This window comes from Littorina saxatilis, linkage group LG8 (genome assembly GCF_037325665.1).
Source record: "Littorina saxatilis isolate snail1 linkage group LG8, US_GU_Lsax_2.0, whole genome shotgun sequence".
In the NCBI taxonomy this organism is placed as follows: Eukaryota; Metazoa; Mollusca; class Gastropoda; order Littorinimorpha; family Littorinidae; genus Littorina; species Littorina saxatilis.
The window spans coordinates 43,801,365-43,826,134 of NC_090252.1; the positions used below are offsets into that span (position 1 = coordinate 43,801,365).

Here is a 24,770-nt window from a genome sequence, read left to right on the forward strand (position 1 = left end):
TTTTGAATAACTGGGCTTAGCCTATTTGCTAAACATTTAGCTAAAATCTTATAGTCTGTATTTGTCAAAGAAATTGGTCTCCAGTTTGATAGACTGTGTTTTGATAAGTCTTTCCCTTTGTGGATCAGGGTAATAACCGCCGATGCTTGGGTGAAGGACAGACTTCCATTCTCAAATGATTTGTTAAATGAATCAACAATAAGAATTCTTAACTTTGACCAAAAAAACTTAATAAATTCTGTGGTAAGGCCGTCCATGCCTGGTGAGGAACCATTTTTCATCAATTTAAGTGCCGATGATGCCTCTTCAACCGTTACATTTCCTTCACACTTTGCCTTCTCAGTTGGTGGCAGTGAGAATGGTTATTTCCCTTTGACCAACGGGGGTGTTTTTCCTACCTCGGAGGAATTTCTTGTTTTAACAGTTCTCTCCTGTTTTAACGCAGGAACACTGCATACAGTGGAACCCCCATTTTAAGACCTACACAAATCTGAGAACTGATAGGGTCTTAAAAAGGCGGGAGTCTTAAACATTTTAAAAATGGAGGTAATTTTACAGAGGCTATGAACAGAACATCTGAAATAGGAAGGTCTAAAAAGGTGGGAGTCTTAAATTGGGGGTTCTTATAAGGTGGGAGTCTTAAATTGTGGGTTCTTATAAGGTGGGAGTCTTAAATTGGGGGTTCTTATAAGGTGGGAGTCTTAAATTGGGGGTTCTTATAAGGTGGGAGTCTTAAATTGGGGGTGCTTAAAAGGTGAGTCTTAAATAGTGAGTTCTTATAAGGTGGTAGTCTTAAACAGTGGGTTCTTATAAGGTGGGAGTCTTATAAGGTGGGAGTCTTAAATTGGGGGTTCTTAAAAGGTGGGAGTCTTATAAGGTGGGAGTCTTAAAAGGTTGGAGTCTTAAATTGGGGGTTCTTAAAAGGTGGGAGTCTTAAAAGGTGGGAATTTTAAATTGGGGGTTCTTAAAAGGTGGGAGTCTTATAAGGTGGGAATTTTAAATTGGGGGTTCTTAAAAGGTGGGAGTCTTATAAGGTGGGAGTCTTAAAAGGTGGGAGTCTTAAATTGGGGGTTCTTAAAAGGGAGGTTCCACATTACCAGCAAGACTGAGTTAACAAGCATACAACTTCACAACTACCAAACATACACACAATACAAAACAGAATCTGAAGCAAACACTGTGGTGGCAATCTTTAATAGAAATACACTGATGAGTCATTTACTCTATATAAGTGAACATGGTTTTTTTCCATTTTACCATACATCAAAACATGAATCCCACCATTCAGACCTCCCATGTAGTCACAGAGCAAAGAGAAATTAACAATCATAATATATAATATGTGTAAACGAGCTACTATCTGTTATATTTACATTAATTTAACAGCCATTTACACATGAAAGGTACAATTCAATGCAAGAAAATCAAGGGAAACATATCAATGGCCTTGGAAAGTATTTCCACTTCTGCCAGTATCAATATTTTCTGTTTTTATCCTAAACAACCATTACACGGTGAGCTTCAAGGTTCATTTCCTTATTGAAGATCCTACTTTGTGAATAATGTTCAACCAGGCATTACTTTTCGCACAGTGCATTTCATGTCATTTTTGTCCTCTACCGAACAGTCTGTTGTGTGAATATACAACTACAAAACAAGCATTACTTTTCAGAGTCTTTTCTAGTAATAAAAGCACACAGAGGATATCTTCAAAATCCCCCCCAAAAAAGCTCTTTCTTTCTTTCTTTATTTGGTGTTTAACGTCGTTTTCAACCATTCAAGGTTATATCACGACGGGGGAAGGGGGAAGATGGGATAGGGGAAAGGGGGGAGATGGGATAGAGCCACTTGTTAATTGTTTCTTGTTCACAAAAGCACTAATCAAAAAATTGCTCCAGGGGCTTGCAACGTAGTACAATATATGACCTTACTGGGAGAATGCAAGTTTCCAGTACAAAGGACGTAACATTTCTTACATACTGCTTGACTAAAATCTTTACAAACATTGACTATATTCTATACAAGAAACACTTAACAAGGGTAAAAGGAGAAACAGAACCTGTTAGTCGCCTCTTACGACATGCTGGTTAGCATCGGGTAAATTCTTTCTCGTCCCAACCAATATGGAACTCCCCCTAACCCGCGGGGGGTAAAAAAGCTCTTTCATTCCAGAATTGAATGTACAAAATATAGTTTGCTATTAGTGACAGAAGGTGGGCATTTTGCTTTAGAACAGTGCCTCAGTCATACTGAACAGAATCGCTAGTCCTATAAAAACAGAAACAAGCCTTCAATTATCACACGAGGGGAACTTACAATTCCTGCAAAATAAATATTATGTAATGACTGGAAGTTGAAAATTTCATTCTCAAGCTAAAAAGATACCATATTCCGTATCACATACACCTTAGATCTGAAATTACTGACAGAAGATCTGCCTCAACTGAAATTACACACAGAAGATCTGCCATGACTGAAATTACAGACAGTAGATTTGCCATGACTGAAATTACAGACAAGATCTGCCTTAACTGAAATCACACACAGATCTGCCTCACCTGAAATTACAGAAACCTGCAGTCACTTCACAAAATGAGTTTCTTCTTCTTTTAGCGTCTTAAACTATGTCTCACACAAGACATAATATTTTCAAAAGATACAAAAGTTTCTGCCAACCGTGCGTTTGGTCCATTTTTCTTTACAATATGAGCAAAAAGTTACCATTGTCCTTTTTTTCACACACACCACACAACCCAGACAATTTAAAAATAAGCTTTCAACACACAGCATCAGTCATTCGCCTGGCAAAAATATCATACACATTATCTACCCTACCCTTCAAAAAACACAAGTGTATAAAAAAAAACGCAATAAAAAGAAAAAGACAGTTTTGAGAGAGAGAGCGAGAGAGAGAGAAGAAAAAAATCATCTTCTGTACAATAAACACAGGTTTATATGCAGTGATTGACCAAATTTCTAAATTCATCATTTACGCGATCATCACACTCGTTCTGCACTGAATAAACAGTGAACTATAGAATGACTATCAGTATCTTACTCATTTACGCTCCAACTAATTCAAACTCCAAACAGGTCCCCCCCCCCCCCCTCCCCTCTTCGAGACCCCTATCAACAATTTCACACCCATGCTAAATAAGACGAAAGATATTGCAGCTTCTTCGAACATGTCCTCATTTATCAAACAACAAGAATGGTATATTTACGGAATATTACATTGATAATGCGAAGAAGGTCGAGTCCCTCCTGCATTTGTTTGTTTGTTTGTTTGCTTAACGCCCAGCCGACCACGAAGGGCCATATCAGGGCGGTGCTGCTTTGACATATAACGTGCGCCACACACAAGACAGAAGTCGCAGCACAGGCTTCATGTCTCACCCAGTCACATTATTCTGACACCGGACCAACCAGTCCTAGCACTAACCCCATAATGCCAGACGCCAGACGGAGCAGCCACTAGATTGCCAATTTTAAAGTCTTAGGTATGACCCGGCCGGGGTTCGAACCCACGACCTCCCGATCACGGGGCGGACGCCTTACCACTAGGCCAACAGTGCCGGTCCCCTCCTGCATAAGTGATCACATTCATCGCCATAAACCTTCCCTGGCTTTTTACATGGAAAAAGAGCATCCTCTCACTTGAACACATACTAAACTTCAATAGCTTGGCTCCGTTCTGCAAATCAATCAATCAATATGAGGCTGACGGGCGCTGTGGCGGGGTGGTAAGACGTCGGCCTCGTAATCGGAAGGTCGAGGGTTCGAATCCCGGCCGCGGCCGCCTGGTGGGTTAAGAGTGGAGATTTTTCCGATCTCCCAGGTCAACTTGTGTGCAGACCTGCTAGTGACTTATCCCCCTTCGTGTGTACACGCAAGCACAAGACCAAGTGCGCACGGAAAAGATCCTGTAATCCATGTCAGAGTTCGGTGGGTTATGGAAACACGAAAATACCCAGCATGCTTCCTCCGAAAGCGGCGTGTGGCTGCCTAAATGGCGGGGTAAAAACGGTCATACACGTAAAATTCCACTCGTGTAAAAACACGAGTGTACATGGGAGTTTCAGCCCACGAACGCAGAAGAAGAAGAAATATGAGGCTTTTATCGCGCATATTCCGTGGATACAGTTCTGAGCGCAGGGATTTTTTTTTTTTTTAAATATTTTTTTTTTTTTAGGGTACCATCCAGAGACTGGCCCAGAACAGACAGGAGTGGAGGTCCTTTGTTGCTGCCCTACATGCTAACCGACATAACAGGCAGTAAGTAAGCAAGTTCTGCGAATAGTGGGAATATTTTGCTGAATCAATTTAGCAGATTGAAATAGGCTTCATATTCAAAATTGATTCAACAAAAAATTTTTCACTCAGCACAGGAAGCAGCCAGGATGCTTATTTTCACACGCCTGTAAGTTTAAGGATGCCCTTATCCTGAGTAAATTCCTGAGAAAAAAAAAACCCGAAAATAAAACCCAACCCATCATACCATCCTGAAGAAGGCAGTTTATCGCTGCCGAAATATTCAGACATGGGATTCAGAAAAAGTGATAATTAAGGAAAAAAAAAAAGTGGGGGTCTGGGGGCCGCAGAAGGCCCCCAGTAGGGTCCAGGGGCAACGCCCCTGGTCGGGGTCTGGGGGCGAAGCCCCCAGAAGCTGAAGGTTTTTAGTATTTTAGACACACAAAAATGGCCCTGAAATGCATATTTCAGCTTAATCATAGCCCCCCCCCCCCCCCCTCCCTTTCTCTTCCTTCCCATGTTTCTCAAATTAATTTTACGCTAAGACTCAAAATAAGGAGGAGAAAGAGAGAGAGAGAGAGAGAGAGGCGGGGATGGGGGGGGGGGGGGGGGGGGGGGGGGGGTGGTGACTGGTGGCGTGTGACGGTGTGGTTTCAATGTTCTTACCTTGTCGGTGCCAAACGACCCCAGTGACTGATTACACGACTGGGTTTTCAGGATAGTCAGGTGCTTGTTGCTTTTCAAGTGGCTTTTGAGGGCAGTCTTTCCATTGGAACCGTAGTTGATAACATTAACATCGTTGCACAAAGTGCACTAAGCTTTTCCCGGCAAGTTGATTTTAGCAAAAGCATCGCCAACTTTCAGTTTCACGTCTTGTGTCTTCTGGCCTTTCTCGTATTTCCAGCTCAATGATACAACTTCATCGAGCCAGTCGAATCTCCAGAGATTTTTCTTGTACTTCTGCTGGTCAATTTCCCGGGATAGAACGGTTTCGTCTCGCTTTAGCTTCCTCATCATTTTGGCAAGTGGCTCGAAGCGATGTAAAAATGGCGCCGAATCATTCTCATACGGTATGCTTTAGCTTATACTGAATCCCCGATAGCTACGTTGAAACGGTGACTGTAGGAGACAAAGACACAGAGCGCGTTCCCATACGGATCGACCAGCAACAGTCTGACCGTTTTAGGAACCAACCGTTCAAGAATAGTATGGAATGGAGCGTCGCGATCAGCGGACCGGCCGAAAAACTTGGGTCTTTACCTACATATACCCCAACATTTTCTCAGCGGATTTGCACGAATCTCAAGAATGATCCCTGGAGCCTAAAAATTTACGGAATTCCGTAATTTTACGGAAGAATCCCATGTCTGAATATTGATGAAGAACATGCCAAACCTGGTTTCCCGTTGTGTCCTCTTGGTGTTCAAAAGGAAAATACACTGAAACATCCCATAAGCATACCATTCTTGTTTTTGTATTCCTGATTGTGGAACGTTAGCAGTCATGTGTCTTAGCAGTCGTGCGTCTTCCTTAATTTCCTTCACAGCAACTCTCTGCCAGTGCCACTCTTCCCAAGCGCTCGGCAGAAAACCTCCATGAGAATTCTTACAGTCCCACAGTTACTAAGAAACGGAAAAAAAAGGTCGGTTTTTATTGTCTCTGAAGCGCGTTTGATCCGTGTTCTCTCACACTATCTCGTATTTTTCCACATAGAATGCCACTTCCGTAGAGAACTTCTCTGGTTGATCGTCGTCAATCTGTTTCACTTCCGTCACCTGGGAAACAGAGAACAGGAAGTATTAACACTTTGATGTAAAATGCCAAAACAAAGTGCGGGGAAGTAGCATATTTGGGTCAGTAATGCAAACTAAAATGAAGTACCCTTCAAAGCAAAAACATTGATGCGAAAGAAATCGAAATACTCCTGAACATCATTCTTTATTATCTCTACAAGATTTGTTAAAATCCAGGTTTTGACGCCCGATCGGGCGGGGATGTAGCTCAGTCGGTAGCGCGTTGGATTTGTATCCAGTTGGCCGCTGTCAGCGTGAGTTTGTCCCCACGTTCGGCGAGAGATTTATTTCTCAGAGTCAACTTTGTGTGCAGACTCTCCTCGGTGTCCGAACACCCCCGTGTGTACACGCAAGCACAAGACCAAGTGCGCACGAAAAAGATCCTGTAATCCATGTCAGAGTTCGGTGGGTTATAGAAACACGAAAATACCCAGCATGCTTCCTCCGAAAACGGCGTATGGCTGCCTAAATGGCGGGGTAAAAAACGGTCATACACGTAAAATTCCACTCGTGCAAAAAACACGAGTGTACGTGGGAGTTTTAGCCCACGAACGCAGAAGAACAAGAAGACGCCCGACCCAAGCTGCAATGAAGCCAGATTTTCAGGTCATAACCTCCGTTAATTTACCAACTTTCTCAGATTCTTGGAGGATGAAAGTCGCTTGTTCATTTCAATGTTTGTTATTCTCTCAGGTGCCAGGAGACTGGTTCCGAATAACTCTCACTTACTCTATTAGGCCCCCCCCCAAAATATAGTCTGTTTACGGTAACCCGACCGACCCTATTTTTTTCGCGCGACCCTAGACTTTATTTTTGGCATTTGGGGGAAAAAAAAAAACAAAAACAAACCTTTTTGTTTTTTGTAAAAATATGGTTTTTTGGAAAAAAAAAAAAAGAAAAAAAAAATCCCGACCTACCGACCCTATTTTTTGGGCCTATGTTACCGTAAACAGACCTATTTTTTGGGGGGGCCTTACACATGTCGTATGCATTAAGAGCGCTTCCTTCCCTTTGCTTATCAGATCTTGGAGGCCTTAGAAATGCACTGTAGTCTGAATCCTTCCTCCACTGAAAACAGAAACACCTCTGACAACGATTCCCCAAGCACCCACCTGAATATCACAATAAGGTTTCCTAGAGGTGAAGGACACGGACACGGGGAAGAAGTCGTCGGGGTGGCCCCCGTTCAAGCTGAACTCCATGCTGCCTGACTTGTTGGTGGCGTCGATGAACGGCAGACTCCACTGCAGCACCCGCTTGTGGCCGTCGTAGTGGTTGTCTCCGTCACAGTCGCCCACGGTGGGAGACCCCGCGCCAGACCTGGTGAGAAACAGTGACACAAGTTAAATAAGTGACATAGAGAATAATACTACATGTATTTTACTCAAAACGTCCTGCAGTCGAGGCGTACAAATTGAAGACGCTTCTTTTGGAACCTCGATCTCTTCCAAAGCCTTGTGCAATCTTTCACATCAAAGCAAAGAAACTTCACTTTAGAAAGTGTAGCGTGATGTGTTAGTTCTAAAAACTCTAAAACAAAGACCAATGTGTGGCCATTTACCGCTTTTTCTGTGTTTGCCATTGCATCCCTTCCCCATGAAAGCATATGTCATCTTCAAGATAATGATGCACGTGTTTTGCTGGTCCATACTGGTCAAATGTAACAAATATTCAATGTGTGCAACAACTTTGGTGAATGCTGTGCACAGAAAGGTTGGTGGTAACTTGTTCATTTGTATTGAGGAACGGTTAGTTAGTTGTTGCTTTTTGGGTCCAGCGGACCATATAGGCCAAATCAGAATAACGGGTGTAAAATACTGACGGGCACGGTATGGAGATGACGACGTCCTCCAGCTGCATGTCCGCCTGCTCCAGCTCGTACTCTATGTTGACGTCACACCCACTGCTGCTCTCAGACGGCCAGCAGTTGACTGAAACACACACCAACATATCCATCACACTTTCATTTCAACACAGAGGAATTTTTGTTTCATTACTTTTTGTTTGTTGCTGTCCCGTTTCTTATTCAGAGGCTGAGAGTTATTTTTTTTAATTAGTTTTTGATGATCAATGAGATCAGGCCGATCATGCTATGGATTTCCATTACGGTTTGAGACTACGTGACAGGGCAGCACTCTACGCTTACTGTCATACTATACCAGGCCAGAGAACTGCTGCACCTGAGGTGTTGGCCAGGTAGTTGCTTATAAACGCAACCTTGGCAACCTCAACCCTGAATCATGACAGGAAACTGCCATGAAAGACTATAGGATGAGCAAGGTGTTTGCGTGAGAGAGAGAGAGAGAGAGAGAGAGAGAGAGAGAGAGAGAGAGAGAGAGAGAGAGAGAGAGAGAGAGAGAGAGAGAGAGAGAGACACACACACACAGATTAAGCATCACATACTGGAGAGGGGGATGAGAGCCTCATCCTGTGTCTGCAGCCTCCACTTGAGGACGCCCACCTCCTGGTTGAGAGGGAAAGGCTTGTCTGGGTTCTTCAGCGACACTTGCGACGTGGCCAGGAACAGCTTCTTGTCAATGTTGGGATGCGTCTGTCAAACAACAAAATGTTCATGTTTAGAACTTTCTTACAACTTGCTTAAAGGCGAACATCCGTCACCAGGGCACATAGCCTTGCAACAGAAGAAAGCCACAGAGCTAGATTTAGCGTTGCCAGCAACAAAACAGTGGTATATCTGAGTCAGTGACTCTTTCTTTTAAATCACGCCTGGTCATTATTTTGTTGGCGACAGCTTACACGGGCAGTTCTGTCCTCTCTACCTCTAGGTGACTTACAAACCAAAACCTAAAAGCCAGGTTAATAAATGTACCTTTCCCCAGCTCTGATGCCTTTGCAACTTGAAGCTCAAAAGCGACAACCTCCCCTCTTTTGCCGCGGCCCTTTTCACTCATTATTTTTCTACACCATCTAAGGTTTCACCCTGAAGGCGTTAAAAAACATTTATCATCATCTACCTTTCTAACACTCACAGAACAAATCCACGGTCCATCCTACCTGTATCTGGATGCCCTTGTTGTCATTGTTGATGGTCATGACCTTGATGCGAGCAACGCGGTCCTCGGTGACCCTCAGCTTGAGGATGCCGTGCACCTCCATGTTCTGCAGGCCTCCGTCACGTCCCGCCGACAGCACCATCCGCTCCTCCGTCAGCAGGTGAATGCTGAGACACACCGGGTGGGGGATACAGTTTATTACTCTGCATGGAAGTTACAACACACCTGGTGGGGGATGACACACCTTACCCTACTTCTTCCATGGGCTGAAACTCCCACGTTCACCACGCGTTTTTCACGGGTTGGTTTTTACGTGTACGACTGTTTTCACCCCGCCAATTAGGCAGCCATTCGCCGCTTTTGTGGGAGCTCATAATCAGGGATTGTGCTAATGCAAAATGTTAGCTTATTTGAAAACACTGACGTGTTTTTTAATGTGGCATACGGCTCCTGTAGTCCATGTCAGAGTTTGGTGGGTTATAAAAAAACATGAAAATACCCTGCATGCTTCCACCCAAAAGCGGTGTACGGCTCCCTGAATGGAGGGGTAAAAACGATCATACATGTAAAAACAACAACTGATTTTTCTCTTTTTTTGAGATAATAAAGTTTTCTCTGTCTATTTCTAAGATCCAAGTGCTTTCAAATCAAGAACATTCATGAAAAATGTACATTGACAAGTACAGCAACTCAGCATTAGTGACACAGAATGAAAACCGCCTAAACAATCACAGCTGCATCCCTGGATTCATCAATGTGAGCAAATATTGATCAGCTAGGTGTGTACAGGTGTGCACGAAGATCACCTGTTCAGCGAGTCAAGTTCTCACCTTTCCTGGTTAGCGGCAGGTGTGGATGATTTGCTGACAGCCGACGAGCCTGAACGACCAGCGTGCTGGTCTGCAACTTCTGTAAAACACAAATATGTATTTTGTTGTTTAGACAAATATTTATCATTAGTACAGTGACAGTGTACACAAAAACAGTTTTGCATGTGCATATACTTGATAAGCCCACTTTTTAAATTTTGAATAAAATATACAAAATGTACTATTTGGTGCAGATACCAGATGCATACACTTGATAACTCCATCTTTTATCATTATAAAATATGCAAAATCTACTATTTGGTGCAATCTGAAGATCTCGCAAATAATCTCAGGGGCTTTAACACAATCTCAAGCCAGACCGTGAAATAAAGCAGATTTTTCTGGTTTGTGTACAAAAAATGTCCTAGGGTTCAAGGTTACTTTCATACTCTAACAAGAAGGGCAAAGCCCATACGACTCACATGCTTTACACATTTTTCCTACCAAAAAGGTCATGCAACACAAAGCTGTTAATTCAAGACATAGGAAGTACAATGGTGCTTATTGGCTCTTTCTACCATGAGATATGGTCACTTTTAGTGGTTCACTACCTTATTTTGGTCACATTTCATAAGGGTCAAAGTGACCTTGACCTTGATCATATGTGACCAAATGTGTCTCATGATGAAAGCATAACATGTGCCCCACATAATTTTTAAGTTTGAAACAGTTATCTTCCACAGTTCAGGGTCAAGGTCACTTCAAAATATGTATACAATCCAACTTTGAAGAGCTCCTGTGACCTTGACCTTGAAGCAAGGTAAACCAAACTGGTATCAAAAGATGGGGCTTACTTTGCCCTATATATCATATATAGGTGAGGTATTGAATCTCAAAAACTTCAGAGAAAATGTGAAAAATAGCTGTTTTTTAGGCAACATTTATGGCCCCTGCGACCTTGACGCAAGGTCAAGATACTATGTATGTTTTTTGGGGCCTTGTCATCATACACCATCTTGCCAAATTTGGTACTGATAGACTGAATAGTGTCCAAGAAATATCCAACGTTAAAGTTTTCCGGACGGACATCCGGACAGACGGACGACGACTCGGGTGAGTACATACTCACTTTTGCTTCGCATGTGAGTCAATAAAGTCTCCACAGGCAAGTTTTAACCCTACGCTCAGGTTGATGCAATGTTTGTGTATTTTTGAGCTAAAGTAAATCTCATCCATAATCTCAAGCCTGATGCACACACACACAAACCATTTCCTAAACTAAACTATGCCTTTCCACCAAAACCAAATTTCACACAAAGGCAAAGACGTTACAAGCAGAAGCTTGAATACAAAGTAAATCAACCCCTTAACCCAGGAATTATTTAGTGAAAGCTTTTTTTATTTGATGTGTTATCTCAAGATGAACTGTGTATTCATTCTGTGTTTGCTTCTATAACAACATGAAATGAAAAACAAAGGCTAGGAAGTTAAAACTGTTGCTTACTCTCTCCTTCCAACTGAATCTGGCCCACGAAAGTGTCAACATCCTTCTTCTTGGAGCCCAGCTTGAGGGCCTTGCTTGGACCTGAAGGCTTGGCACTGCACAACGGCCACAAAACACAACCATACTTTTAACACTGATATTAAGGTACCTTCCTTCCTGCGTAAAGTCCTTAACCTGGACCCCCCCCCCCCCCAAAAAAAAAAAAAATCACAACTGAGTATCACTCAGAATAAGGTACAGCAGAACTTCCAAACAAATCCTGAGAAATTCCAAAAGAGAGGGAGTCTTCAACGAATGGAAACTGCATAACATACACATCTGAGTCAGTTATTTGCTGTGATCGTGGTTTTAACTGGTGGACCACATGTTTTCTGTTTGTATGTGAAATGTGGAGCACAACTCTTCCACAACGCTTGTAAATCCTGACAGTTATTTTCGGAAAACATCTATTTTCAGCTTTACTTTCTTTATTTGGCGTTTAACGACGTTTTCAACCGTTCAAGGTTATATCGTGACGGGGAAAGGGGGGGAGGGGGGGAATGGGATAGAGCCACTTGTTAATTGTTTCTTGTTCACAAAAGCACTAATCAAAAAATTGCTTCAGGGGCTTGCAACGTAGTACAATATATTACCTTACTGGGAGAATGCAAGTTTCCAGTACAAAGGACTTAACATTTCTTACATACTGCTTGACTAAAATCTTGACAAACATTGACTATATTCTATAGAAGAAACACTTAACAAGGGTAAAAGGAGAAACAGAATCCGTTAGTCGCCTCTTACGACATGCTGGGGAGCATCGGGTAAATTTTTCCCCCTAACCCGCGGGGGGTTATTTTCAGCTAGTTACACACAGAAAACCCCTTCCTAAACTAAACCATTACCTTAAACAAAAGATCTATAACAATAAGGGTTATAAAAGTGGAATTCATGGTCATCAGGGGGACTTAGCCATAGGGGTTAAACTGTAGTGACAAGCATCCAAACACTGTGTGCTCACCTTGCTTTTGAATAGGATGGCTTTGTTGGTTCCATTGAGGACGCATCGATGATGGGTGACTCGTTGCGGTATGAGCTGGACCCAAACCCTCCACCCCCGCCTATTCCAGTCATGCGACCGCCCTTGGCCATCTCACGGTTACGCTGGTTTATCTCCTTGGCTTTCCGCCGCATGTGATCTAACGCCTCCTTCTCTTGTGTCTATAACAAACATCAAATATTGCACATTAATTAGACATGCAGGAAAAACGCTCGCCCACTGCAAGTGAATCTTGCACTTGGCAATCCCAAAGCACAAATCAATCCCCAATCGAGGGAGTGGCATATCAACTCCTGAAGCAGCGGTTTCAAACCGAACAGCTGTTTACTTCAATATTCTTGAAAACTACATCTCTGTTGCTAATCACTTGTTATTTGCCTAGTCATTAAATTTGTTTGACTAACAGAAACAGTTAAACGTGTGATTGTACAAAGACCATGTACCACCTTTCTCTGGGGTGTATATTCCAGTTTTGGCGAATGGAAATGTTTAGTGAGTTGATTGATGAATATCAAAAGTTACGAGCCGTCATGCAAGAAGAAAAGGTTGAACTTCATTATCCTGTTAATGCTCTACACGACTACAGCTAAGAAACCAATTTCAAATCATCAGGGGAAAAGATGAAATCATCATTCAATTATTTCATTAATTACTGCCTGACAGTTTGTAGCACATTTTCTTCTGTAAATTTGGAAAGGGTCCCAAATTAATGAAACTCTACAGCTAAGCTCAGGCATGGGAATTCCAAAATAGAAAAAACTCTGAAAATAATAATAATAATATTAATAATAATAATAAATGGAAAATTTCCTAAATAAATTATCATTTAATTAATATACTTACCCGAATCACATTAGCATTGAGTCACCTGAGATGCTTATCACTGAAAAACGCTTACCCGGCTAAAGAATTTAAAGGGAAGCAACCCCATCACCAAAACGAAAGTGAAAGTAGCTTTGGTAATGGGCCAGTACACCGGGAGTTACCTCCCATACGGGTGTATGCCACGTCACTTCCTCTAGGAACACGTGCCTATTATCATACGGCTTTAAAAAATCTTAAAACCATAAGCGGGGCAGGTGGGAGGGAATACAGTATGTGATTCGGGTAAGTATATTAATTAAATGATAATTTATTTAGGAAATTTTCCATTTAATATCATATTCTTACTCCGAATCACATTAGCAGATAACATCAACAAGGCGGTGGGCTAGAAATGAATCAAAACTCACCATCAAGTTCTGGACAGGAACTGGCCTGCTGCTATGAGCGCTGGAAGGCCTCTGGAGCCATCCTGTCGAAGAGCTGTGACGTCCCGAAGATAAAAGTTTATGAAAACATCTTCGGAACGCCAATACGCAGTTGTCAGCACCTCCTCTAGACGTCTGGAGCGCAGAACTGCCAGAGAGGATGCCCACGCCCTCGTTTCATGGGCTCGGGCCGAGTCAAGTGGCAAGGAGGGCATAACCCCCCCCCTCTTTGTGCGACTCCACTCATAAGCCTGCTTGATGAGCGAGGACACCCACCGGGCCAACGTTACCTTCGACAAATCTTTCTCGCGCCTAGTAAGGAGAGAGATAAACAACAACTTCTGAGAACTAGACCGAATCGGCTGAGTCCGGGCTAAGTACAGACGAAGTGCCCTCACAGGGCAATTGACCGAATCGGGGTCATCCGGGGCCAACGCGCTGGTCAGAGCCTTAACTCTAACCAGCGGAGAGGCCTGCCCCGGAGACTGATTCTTGGCCAGGAAATCAGGCCGGAAACGCAAAGATGCGGAACCGTCCGGCTCAAAGGAGATATCTCCAGGCTGACCCGACAGAGCGTGGACCTCGCTACCCCGTCGGGCCGTAGCCAACAAAAGGAGAAACAGCGCTTTGCGAGTGACATTGAACAGACTGGCCTCGCTTAAAGGCTCAAAATCCGCAGAACGAAGGAATTCCAGGATTAAAAACAAGTCCCACTTGGGAGCGGGCAAACGAGCTTTAGCTTCCTTAAGAGCAGCCCCTTTAATGACTGCAGCTATAACGCCCCCGACTCGAACAGAACGACCAATCTGCTTAAGAGTCGCCGAGATAGCGGAGCGCCGGACCCTCAACGAGGAGACTGAGGCGCCCTGCGAAGACATGAAAGAGAGGTGGTTAGCGACCTGAATAGAGCGCGGAGCCACCGAACTCACCCCTCTAGCTGAACACCAGGCAGTCCATGCCTTCCAGTGGGAAGCATAAACTGAAGAGGTGGACGCTCTATGCGAGCGAGCCACCAAGTCCAGAGTCAAAGACGACGCCCCAGAGCGCTTCAGCGAGTCCCGAACAACTTCCACACGTGAAGCTTCAGAAGACTGGGCTCCTCGTGTGGAATGCCTGTTCGGGGCTGCACTAGTTCCCCTCGCACGAGTGCGAGAGGAATGGGGGGCCCTTGGGCGAGCCGAAGAAGATCTGGAAACCAGACCTGCGACGGCCACAGAGGAGCGACCAGAAGAAGAAGGGCCGGCTCCTCCATCTCCGCTTTCCGGATTACTCGGCTGAGTAACGGAAAGGGAGGAAAGGCGTACGCCTCCAGACCCGTCCAGGGAAAGTCCAGAGCGTTCACTCGCCATGCCTGAGGGTCCGGGAATGGCGAGACGAACACCGGAAGCCTCTTTGAGTACCTTGTGGCAAAAAGGTCCACCAGAGGCTTTTGGACCTGGGCCCAAAGGCGAAGCAGTGCCCCGTGAGTGATCGTCCACTCCGACTGAAGCACCGTACCGGAACGACTGAGCGCATCCGCCAAAGTGTTCAGCCTCCCTGGAAGGTACCTGGCCGAGATCGTGATATGATGCTGAAAGCACCACACCAGGATCTCGCAAGCCCTCTCCGAGAGAGACGGGGACCGCGAGCCTCCCTGCTTGTTGATGTACGCCGCCACTGTCATGTTGTCTGTAAACAGACGAACATGTTTGGCGTACAGGGAGGGCAGAAACTTGGCCAGAGCTAGAGCAACTGCCTCTAGCTCCAGCAAGTTGATGTGCCACAAGGACTGCTCCGTCGTCCACAGACCGGAAGTAGTCTGAAGATCTGTATGTGCCCCCCAACCCTCCCTGGACGCATCTGTAAAGAGGTCCAGGTCGGGGAGGGGCACGACGATCGGAACACCTCTGCAGACCCACTCCGTGTCCAACCACGGAAGGGTCGCAGACTGGAACCATCCCTGCAAAGGGATGAGGGCGTCCCAGTCCACCAGAGGAGAGTCCACAAACGGCTTCAGCGCGAACTGAAGCGGACGTTTGTGGACCCGGCCCAGTGAAACCAGAAGAGCCATAGACTCCATCTGCCCCAAGATGGAGGCGAGCGAGCGGATGGAAGCCATCAGGAGAGGTAAAGTGGAGCGAATCTGGGCTTGGAGCTTGTCCACCCTTCTCTGAGAAGGCTGGACAGTCCAAGCGACCGTGTCGAAAGACATCCCCAGATAAGTGAATGTCTGTGACGGGGTCAGCTCCGACTTTACCCGGTTGATCGAGAATCCCAACGAGTTGGATTCTCGAAGAACCGTCAGGGTATCCTGCGAACAGCCGCTCTGGGACTGGTTCATGATGAGCCAGTCGTCCAGATAAGCCCGCAGACGGATACCCTGGGACCTCACCAGTGCACAGACCTGTCTCACCACCATGGTGAAAATCCATGGTGCGAGAGACAGCCCGAAAGGGAGTGCGCGAAACTGGTAGATCTGATCTCCCCACCGGAAACGAAGCCATTTCCGGTCGGCCGGATGCATAAGAATATGAAAGTATGCGTCCGTGAGATCGATCGAGGTCACCCAGTCTCCTGGGCGGAGAGAGTCTCGGACAGAGGCTGGCGTCTCCATCTTGAATTTTATCTCCCTCAAGAAAGTATTGAGGAGAGATAAATCCAACACGGGACGCCATCCTCCTGATGCTTTGGGAACAGCGAACAGACGCCCGTAAAATCCCAGGGAGCTGTGGACCCGAACTCTCTCCACCGCGCCCTTCTGCTCCAGGGAGGCAATTTCCGACTGCAAGACGGAACGTGCTTCCTGCGAGAAGGGGGGCTTGAACCGCGGAGGCACTCGGGTAAGAGGCGCCTTTTCCTCCCGCCAGAGTAGGCGGAAGCCCGATCTCACCACTCCCACAATCCATTGGCTGTCTACTACCGACATCCAACGAGAAAGTGCCCGGGAGGGGCCTCCCGCCATCACCAAGGTGGAGGGCGGGAGGGAGGTGAGATCGGGAGCGCTTCATTGGGGGTGTGGCTTACTTCCAGAGCCGCCACGCCCCCTCCCCGATGCCGTCCTCTTCTTCCCACCACGAGCGGCCGGCGGAGCCTGCCGCTTCTGAGCTGGCTTGGGGTTAGACGATGTCTGAGCCTGCTTCTGTTTAGAAGGCTGAGACTGTTTCACCCCCTTCAGAGTGTAGTCAAGGAACTGACTGTCCTTGTTTGACTGAATCTCCTTCTGTCTGGCATCCAGTGCCAGCGGACAGAAGAGAGACTCCTCTGAGACCGGGGAGACTCTCAAGGTCTCCCTAGTAGCCAGTTCCGTGAATTGGGACTGCGAGAGGAAGAGATCCCTCCTGCAGAGTACCGCTTGGGTGTACTGCAGGGAGGAAAGACGCAATTGTTCCTCATTGACCTTGGCCAATGCGGCCAAAAGCGCAGAGACATCGTCCGCATTCTGTTCTTCACTGAGAGTGAAAGGAACTAGCGAATCGGTCAATGCCCGAGACAGAGCCCGAACGAGAGTCTCCGCAATGGAGGACAGTTCGATCTGCCGACGTCCAACCTCCTCAGCAGAGAGGAGGGAAGCCTCGGAAACCGGCAAAACCGAATCACGCTTGATCGGTTTAGTCAGAAGAGGCAGCAATTCCCGGGAAACCGGAAGGGTAGCCCTAGGGAGTGCAAAAGACGCCAGCCAATTCTGGCTCTGATTGGGCATGCCAAGCTTCCTATTGACCGTAGGCACGAAGGAAGAGGCTTGGGCAGCTGAAGCCACCCACTGCTGCGCTGATTCCGGAACTGGACCAAAAGGAAGCAGTAACGGAACAGGCACTGGCCGAATACCACTCCCCGCATGTGCTGGACGAACCAGTGAATGCGAAAGTTGGTAAGCCACTGACGGAGACTCGGCGAACCGGAAGGAAGAAACATCCTCCTGTGCCGGCCGGAAGTCCGCCATGGCAGAAGGAACGAATGATGCGGAAGAGTCCGCAGCCACCACCCCTTCAGGAAAATAACGAGACGTTACTTCCGCCGCGACGTCAAGAACAGACTTGAGCTTCGACGGAAACACGCCCCGCGACTCCTCGCTGACCACTGATGGAGCATCAGAATAGTCACACGTGGAACCATGACCGAAGTCACCAGTTCCGGAAGCAGAAGCATGCCCTGGCAAACCGGAAACCGGAAAAGCCTGAGCACTAACGTCATCCTGCCGCCCAAAATCCTGTGAAGGTAAAGGGTAAGCAGGACGACCATCCGCAAAAACCGGAGCTGGATGAGCCGACGTCACTCCCCCGACTGAGTGGAGTGATGCCTGCTCAAGCCTAGGCGCTTGAAAGCCGGAAGGCGCACGCTGTAATCCACTATCTGGTATCCGGAAGGAACCACCAGAAGAGGAAGAAGCGTTTCCGGCCGAAACCGGAAGTGTAGTCAACGGAACCGCAAAATGCGGAAGTGAAGACTGCACTGGTTGACTTCGCGATCCGGAAGGACCGGAAGTCAGTGAATACTCCATCCTGCCGCGACCGCCGTAGCGTGCCGGAGCGGACGGATCATCACTTCCGGCAAGTGCCGGAAATGCGGCAGTCGAAACCGACTGCCGCCGCTGTTCGAACAAGTCCGGGGCCTCGTAGGTTATCGCCGGAAATGAAAGATCAGCAAGGTATCGGTCGTGACCCGATGCGAAAGAGCTGTCCCCCGAAGGAGAACGTCCAGGCGCCTCACGAGGGCTATCGGACCAGCTCTGCTTACCAACCGACGCTGAAGAGGGAGGACGCTGCTCCAAGCCGGAAGTGGAGGACAAAGACACGGAAGCCAATGCCCGGACGTCACTGCCAGATGCCGGAAACGCCGAACTGCTGGCGACGGAACGCTGAAATTCTGCCTGCACCAAGCTGCGGATTTCTGGAACCAGTGACTTTAACAGAGAGGAAACCAACGCACCTTGTCCAGGTGCTAACAAAGAAGACGAAGTCTCCGATGTAGAGACAGGTGCAGAAGTAACAGTAGCGCTAGGCGCCGCAAAAGAAGCAGAAGTAGTAACAGCGCTAGGCGCCGAAATTGGTACAGCCAACAAAGTGTTACGCTCTTGGTCTGTAACAAGTAAAGTTGCTTTGGAAGAGGAAGACTTAGCCTTAATTTTCCCCTTGGGGTCCGACTTGCCACGGCGCTTGTCTGAATCAGACATGTTGACAACAACACGTGGCAACGCGAAAAAATTTACTGAAACATAAGTCTAAACGACTGGAAAATTCAGTAAACACACGCACTAATGCGTTAACAAAATACTATAGCTAAACTTGCCCCACAAGCAGAGGCACGGAGAGCTACAAACAAAGTCACACGAGCTAGAAAACTAACTCACACAACAAAATGGCGACACGCAAGACACTGACACAAACGTCAACAACACGTGGCAAAGCCAAAAAGATTTACTGAAACGTAAGTCAAAACGACTGAAAAGACAGTAAACACACACGCTTACGCGTCAACAAAATACTAAAGCTACACTTGCCCAAACAGAAAGAGGGCACGCAGAGCTACTAGCAAAGTCACACGAGTTAGCTAACTAACTCACACAACAAAATGGCGAAACACGCAAGTCACTGACACACAAGTCCGTAAAAAACGGACAACGTACAGTAACAAAACAGTGCAAACAACCAACAACAAACGGGAACGAGCTCACCAAACTGTAGGCAAGGCGAGCAGACAAGCTGGGTAACGTGGCCGGCGGGTGTCACTCAAACACACAAGGTCAGCCACAGAGCGTCAAAAAGTGAACCGTCCTCTCCGAGGTGAAAAAGACGTATGATAATAGGCACGTGTTCCTAGAGGAAGTGACGTGGCATACACCCGTATGGGAGGTAACTCCCGGTGTACTGGCCCATTACCAAAGCTACTTTCACTTTCGTTTTGGTGATGGGGTTGCTTCCCTTTAAATTCTTTAGCCGGGTAAGCGTTTTTCAGTGATAAGCATCTCAGGTGACTCAATGCTAATGTGATTCGGAGTAAGAATATGATATTAAATGAGCATTTATATAGCGCAACATCATAACTTTACAATTATGCTCTTTGCGCTTGACACATTTAAATTTAAAACACAGTTATACAAGCATTTACATCTACATTCATAGTCAGCAACGCTTAATTAAAAGCATACACCATCAAACATACATTACAAAAGATTCTTCCACTAACTAAGTAATAAAAACATGAATAAAATAGGTAGTGAAAACAAGGAAACACCAGCTGAATACCCTTAATCAAACAGAACATAGGCCAAGAGGCCGCCTAGGCCCCGGCGGGGGGACCAGGGGGGCAAAGTTCCCCCCGGAAGGAAAACGAATTTTAGCATTTTAGACCAATATTTGGATAATTCTTGAGAGACAATAGTATACAACATATAATTTAATTTACCTTTTTTTTTCCCGCGGACAATTTTTTATTTTTGCTGAAAGTGAAACGTAATTTCCTTTTCACGGAAATCCGTGAACAATTCCCATGCCTGAAGCTAAGCTAAGGAGTTGTTTACAAATCCTCAGCAAATTTTATTGAAATATTTTTTTAAAAGCAATCTGACAAAACTTTATATCCTCCCCTTGTGCTTTCATTCATGACAGTTTAAAGAAGCCTACGTCTGAAACACAATGTCCATGATAATTTGAATTTCAACTTGTTGACTTTAAGAGATAAGAGCATTCATAGATCTGCCTATCTTATCTATCTCTTTTTACCGCTGTGAATTATAGTAAGAGCCTCTGGATTTTTGTAACATTTATGTTTTGTTTTTGGTTTTTGTTGTAATGTGTTTATGATTGTGTTCTATTCCGTCAATGGCGTCATTCTGGTAATGATGTTGTTATTGCTTTTGTAAAGCGCTTTGTGTGTTCGAAAGCGCTATAGAAATCACCATTATTATTATTATTATTATTTTTAATACCCCCACTTACCTGTCTAACTGCCTGGAACACCTTTTCTTCATGAGAATCCATCTCAGTAAATGTGCGAATCTGGGCCAGGTTGACATTTTCTCGGTATCCCAGGGCAACAATTTCATCAAATGCAAAAATTAAGGAGAAGGCCTGGTCTGCTATCTCAGACTCTTCAAAACTCCTGCAGTATTCCGGGATCTGAAAAATACAAGAAAAAGTGTAAGTGGAGTTAACATCTAGATCTATAAGAGTCAGTCAGTCTGGGGAAAAAACCCAAACAACAAGATTCCAGCAAACATGTCGAAAATACACTTTACTTAAAAACATCCACTGCGCAAACCATACTTCCACAATTATTGTATTGCACAGGCAGTGACTCGAGTAAGACTTTTGGTACGGCTTGACTCTGCAGAGATTTATAACTAAAAGCGACTTGGAGCAGCAGACTTTATTATCAATATATCATGATATCCAATTGGTTACCTCTAGCTGGTAAACAATGAATTACAACTAGACATGCCTTAAGTGCTTAACTAACACGTTGGCCAAGAATCGTTGCTTAAAACTAGTCTCAGGGTTACTGCTGTTTACATAATAGTTAATACATGGGGAGTAATTTTCAACTGACTAGGTTCTGTCAAAAAATGGCTACAAAGTTGGTTGTAAATCTGCCATGTGAACAGCACTTTACTTTCACAGGCTATCAATTGATCAAATTCCAAAACGCCCGTTGACAATGACATAACACTAACAAAAATACTTTCACATCAAATATTACAATCATAGACAGCTACACTTGTCTGAGGAGGGAGAAAAAAAACTGTATAGACTACAAAAACACCTAAATGACATGAACTTGGGTGAAACTGATCAGAATTGAAAATAAGGAAAATGAGGCCGGGTTCCGGGGGCAACGCCCTGCTAGGGGACCCAGGTTCGCCCCCCGGAAGAAAACGAAAAATCAGGCTTTTAACTCATTCGCTGCGCGTCGGAACTGGAATTCCGACACCTGTGTTTAGCGTTGGCTGCGTGCCGGCACTTGAGTTCCGACGGATATCACGAATTTTTAACGGTGTAAACGGTCCTGCTGACCAAGGGAAACAACCCCTGCAATGAACTTCTATCTGTCTACAGTGGTACCATTCACTGTAAACAGTTCCTTCCCTTAAATTGTTGGGATTAATAAAAATTTTGTTGACGGTGTGCGACCCACGTGTTTTGACTTTTCCAAGATGGCGGATCGTTCTGCTGAGACGTAGTAACTTGAAAAGAGTGCTAGAACGTGTTATTCAGTACGGTTCTGATCTTGACCTCAGTGATGATGATAGTGGAGATGATATTTTAGATTCTGGTGACGATTTTGTGCCAATGGACGATCATTTGGGTGATGATTCGGGCAATGCAAGTGTCGATCATGACATTGTGTATGATGAACCCATGACGTAGAAAGTTTTTTTGTTTTGCTTCAAATTGGATATTTTGCGTGGATATGAAGACAACAAAAGGTATGTACTTTCAAATGTTTCATATATTTTCTAAAAGAGTAAGTTTCAAACTTTGCAAAAACATAAGGTATGTAAGGTTATCTTGTGTTGTTGATTTTTAATATTTTTTTCAAAATGGCTCTAAATCGCGCGTTGGCAGGGAACACAGGGGAAATTTAGCTGCGCAGCGAATGAGTTAATTAAGGGTAAAAGTATCCTGGTATATATATCAAACACACAAATTTGCACATTAAACAATGTAACAAATGCCAAGCTGTAGTCCGATAATTCGCGCGCCCAGTGAAACAAAGACTCAGCGATGTCCGGTCACTGTGTTAGGAGAAATACGGATCGGATCGCCGGCGGGGAAAAAAAAAAAAAAAAAAAATTTTCAAAATAAGGAATTCCTTATTTAACCAATTTCATTTGGCGGATTTCCGCCCTGAGGCGGAAAAGTTTCACCCATGCATGAATCATTAACAGCATTACTCACCACTTTGGCAAAAAGCCTCAGTGTTTCTAGGTCTTCTAAAATGTTGCTGGCTTTAGTTGTGATGAGCAGGACGTAGAGTTTTTCCAAGGGCTGGTAAACGTAACGCACACTCTCCGTCTCCACAAACGTGTGCTGTTTACCGGACCCCATCAACTTGGGAAACGCTGCCAAGAGTCCTTCGATGCGAGATCGCGTCATCTCCACAAACTGTCTCGAGACCAGAGCTGCGCAAAAGAGAAACAAAGTGGTTTTTATTTTTTTTTAATGTTGTTGATGATTTTATATACTGCACTCCATTACATGAACGAATGTACATGTATGCACTGCATTTTTTATAATAACAGACCTTCACAGTCACCGACTCACACAGGTTTTAAAAGTTCATACGGTGATACTGACACACACACACACAACCTATTGATAAACAGTGAATATATGCACACACACAAAATGCTTGTGATTTAAAGCGTCTAAACTAATTCACATTATCATTGTACTTTTGCTGTAGAATTCTGTGTGAACGTTATTCCCAATAATATATCCAATCGAACTGGAAGTGGAAGCTTGGAATTTGTGTGCATACTCCTGAAAAAGCTTTGTTGAAGGGAGGTAACAATCAGTGAATCTGTTGCGACCCATCTCGTCATCGGCGCTTTTCCGGAAATGACCTGCGCTTTGTTGGAATTCCAACAATGGCCGCCATTGTAGGAATTCAAACTTTGCACTACACGATTCTAGAAATGTACCACGCGCATAGTGAGAATTCTGCTCTTTTTTAGAATGCGATGTAAAATGATACAAGTCATGATGGCCAATAATAATAATAATAATAATAATAAATGAGCATTTATATAATAATGATAATAATAATAAATGAGCATTTATATAGCGCAACATCATAACTTTACAATTATGCTCTTTGCGCTTGACACATTTAAAATTAAAACACAGTTATACAAGCATTTACATTACATTCATAGTCAACAACGCTTAATTAAAAGCATACACCATCAAACATACACTACAAATGATTCTTCCACTAACTAAGTAATAAAAACATGAATAAAATAGGTAGTAAAAAACAAGGAAATACCAGCTGATACGGCATGGACCGATGATGATCAGAATGGAGACTACTAGTACTATGAACACTTTGAGATTCATCTAGTTTGATGATAAAGCTCACATGGGGCTTAGTTTGTGTCACACAAGGACTGAAGCCAGTGAAGGACTGAAGGTTGACATATCGATACTGTGATTCTGATAGATCTATATTACAGATTACGAAGAAAGAACTCACCTTTACCGGTGCGGTTACACACCGCAGCAGCAAGCAGAACCTGCAAACAGAAACAAAAAGTGCATTAGCCATAAAATTTCCAAGAAAATGAAATAATCAGAATGTAAATAATCATCTGCTCAGCAAATTGTGTGTCCAAATGAAGTAGAACCCATAGTTCTCATTTTCAGTACCCTCCTGCAGCGCACTTGACTTGTGTATCTCTGCACTCTGAAAGACTTCTGGTTTGTTTTTGTGAGTTCATGTACAGGGAAACGCACATTTGATTAGTTAGTCTGACATATTGTCACAGTTGGATCTCTGCAATTAGCTAAGTATTTATTTAATCAATGTGTGATGAAGTAAACCGGCAGAGAACATCATGATTTTGCCCAGCCTAGCAGACAGAGCTTTCCACACCCCACGGAACAACGAAGGATACAACACCGGTCATATCGTAAGTGGAGCAACGAAAAACTGAACATTGTCATACCATTTTGCTTGTCTGCAAGTGACCACTAGAATGATGCTCTCCTGAAAATATACACGATGATCAGACGACGTAAACACTTCCAGGTGTCAAGTAATATGGTGGTTGGACACGTCGCTGACATGTGATTCATACGCTTCCTCCAAAAATCTTAAAATGTAAATTTGTTCTGCTATACTCACTTTTGACCAAGAAAAAATCACAAAACTAAATGTCTTTGTCTGCTGAATTGACTGTAGAAATCATATGCTGGTACAAAAGAAATGTACTTCTATTTTCTTCTGCACTATTTTTGCAGTCTGCACTACTTGTACAGAAGAGCAGCAAATAAAGACTTCACATAAAAAAATCGTTCATTTAGGTTTATTTTGCTGCAAAATAACACTGTTAAAAAGTATGCCCTAATATTTGTCATTGTATAGCCCTAATATAATGATAACAATTTTGACATAGTTTAAATAAGCGTTT

At 44.5% G+C, this 24,770-nt stretch overlaps 1 protein-coding gene across 1 annotated transcript; it reads right to left on the bottom strand.

Moving 5' to 3' along the window:
• Positions 1–1,173: 1,173 nt before the first annotated feature.
• On the bottom strand, positions 1,174–24,440 carry LOC138973618 (coatomer subunit delta-like). Its single transcript, XM_070346338.1, has 12 exons — positions 24,306–24,440; positions 23,834–23,873; positions 22,534–22,757; positions 20,575–20,754; positions 12,372–12,571; positions 11,372–11,466; positions 9,889–9,967; positions 9,060–9,225; positions 8,448–8,595; positions 7,867–7,975; positions 7,157–7,364; positions 1,174–6,026 (listed from the first exon to the last, which is right to left on the bottom strand). The coding sequence occupies exons 1-12, from the start codon at positions 24,306–24,308 to the stop codon at positions 5,937–5,939; spliced, it is 1,542 nt and encodes a 513-aa protein (XP_070202439.1). The 5' UTR covers positions 24,309–24,440; the 3' UTR covers positions 1,174–5,936.
• Positions 24,441–24,770: the final 330 nt, after the last annotated feature.

Bases quoted from the DNA above. Each gene is read 5' to 3' on its own strand.
- LOC138973618 (XM_070346338.1), bottom strand. The intron at 22,758-23,833 runs GTGAGTTCTTTC...TCTTTTGCGCAG, and splicing joins GTGTAACCGCACCGGTAAAG to CTCTGGTCTCGAGACAGTTT. The intron at 9,968-11,371 runs GTAAGCAACAGT...TGTGTTTTACAG, and splicing joins GATTCAGTTGGAAGGAGAGA to AAGTTGCAGACCAGCACGCT.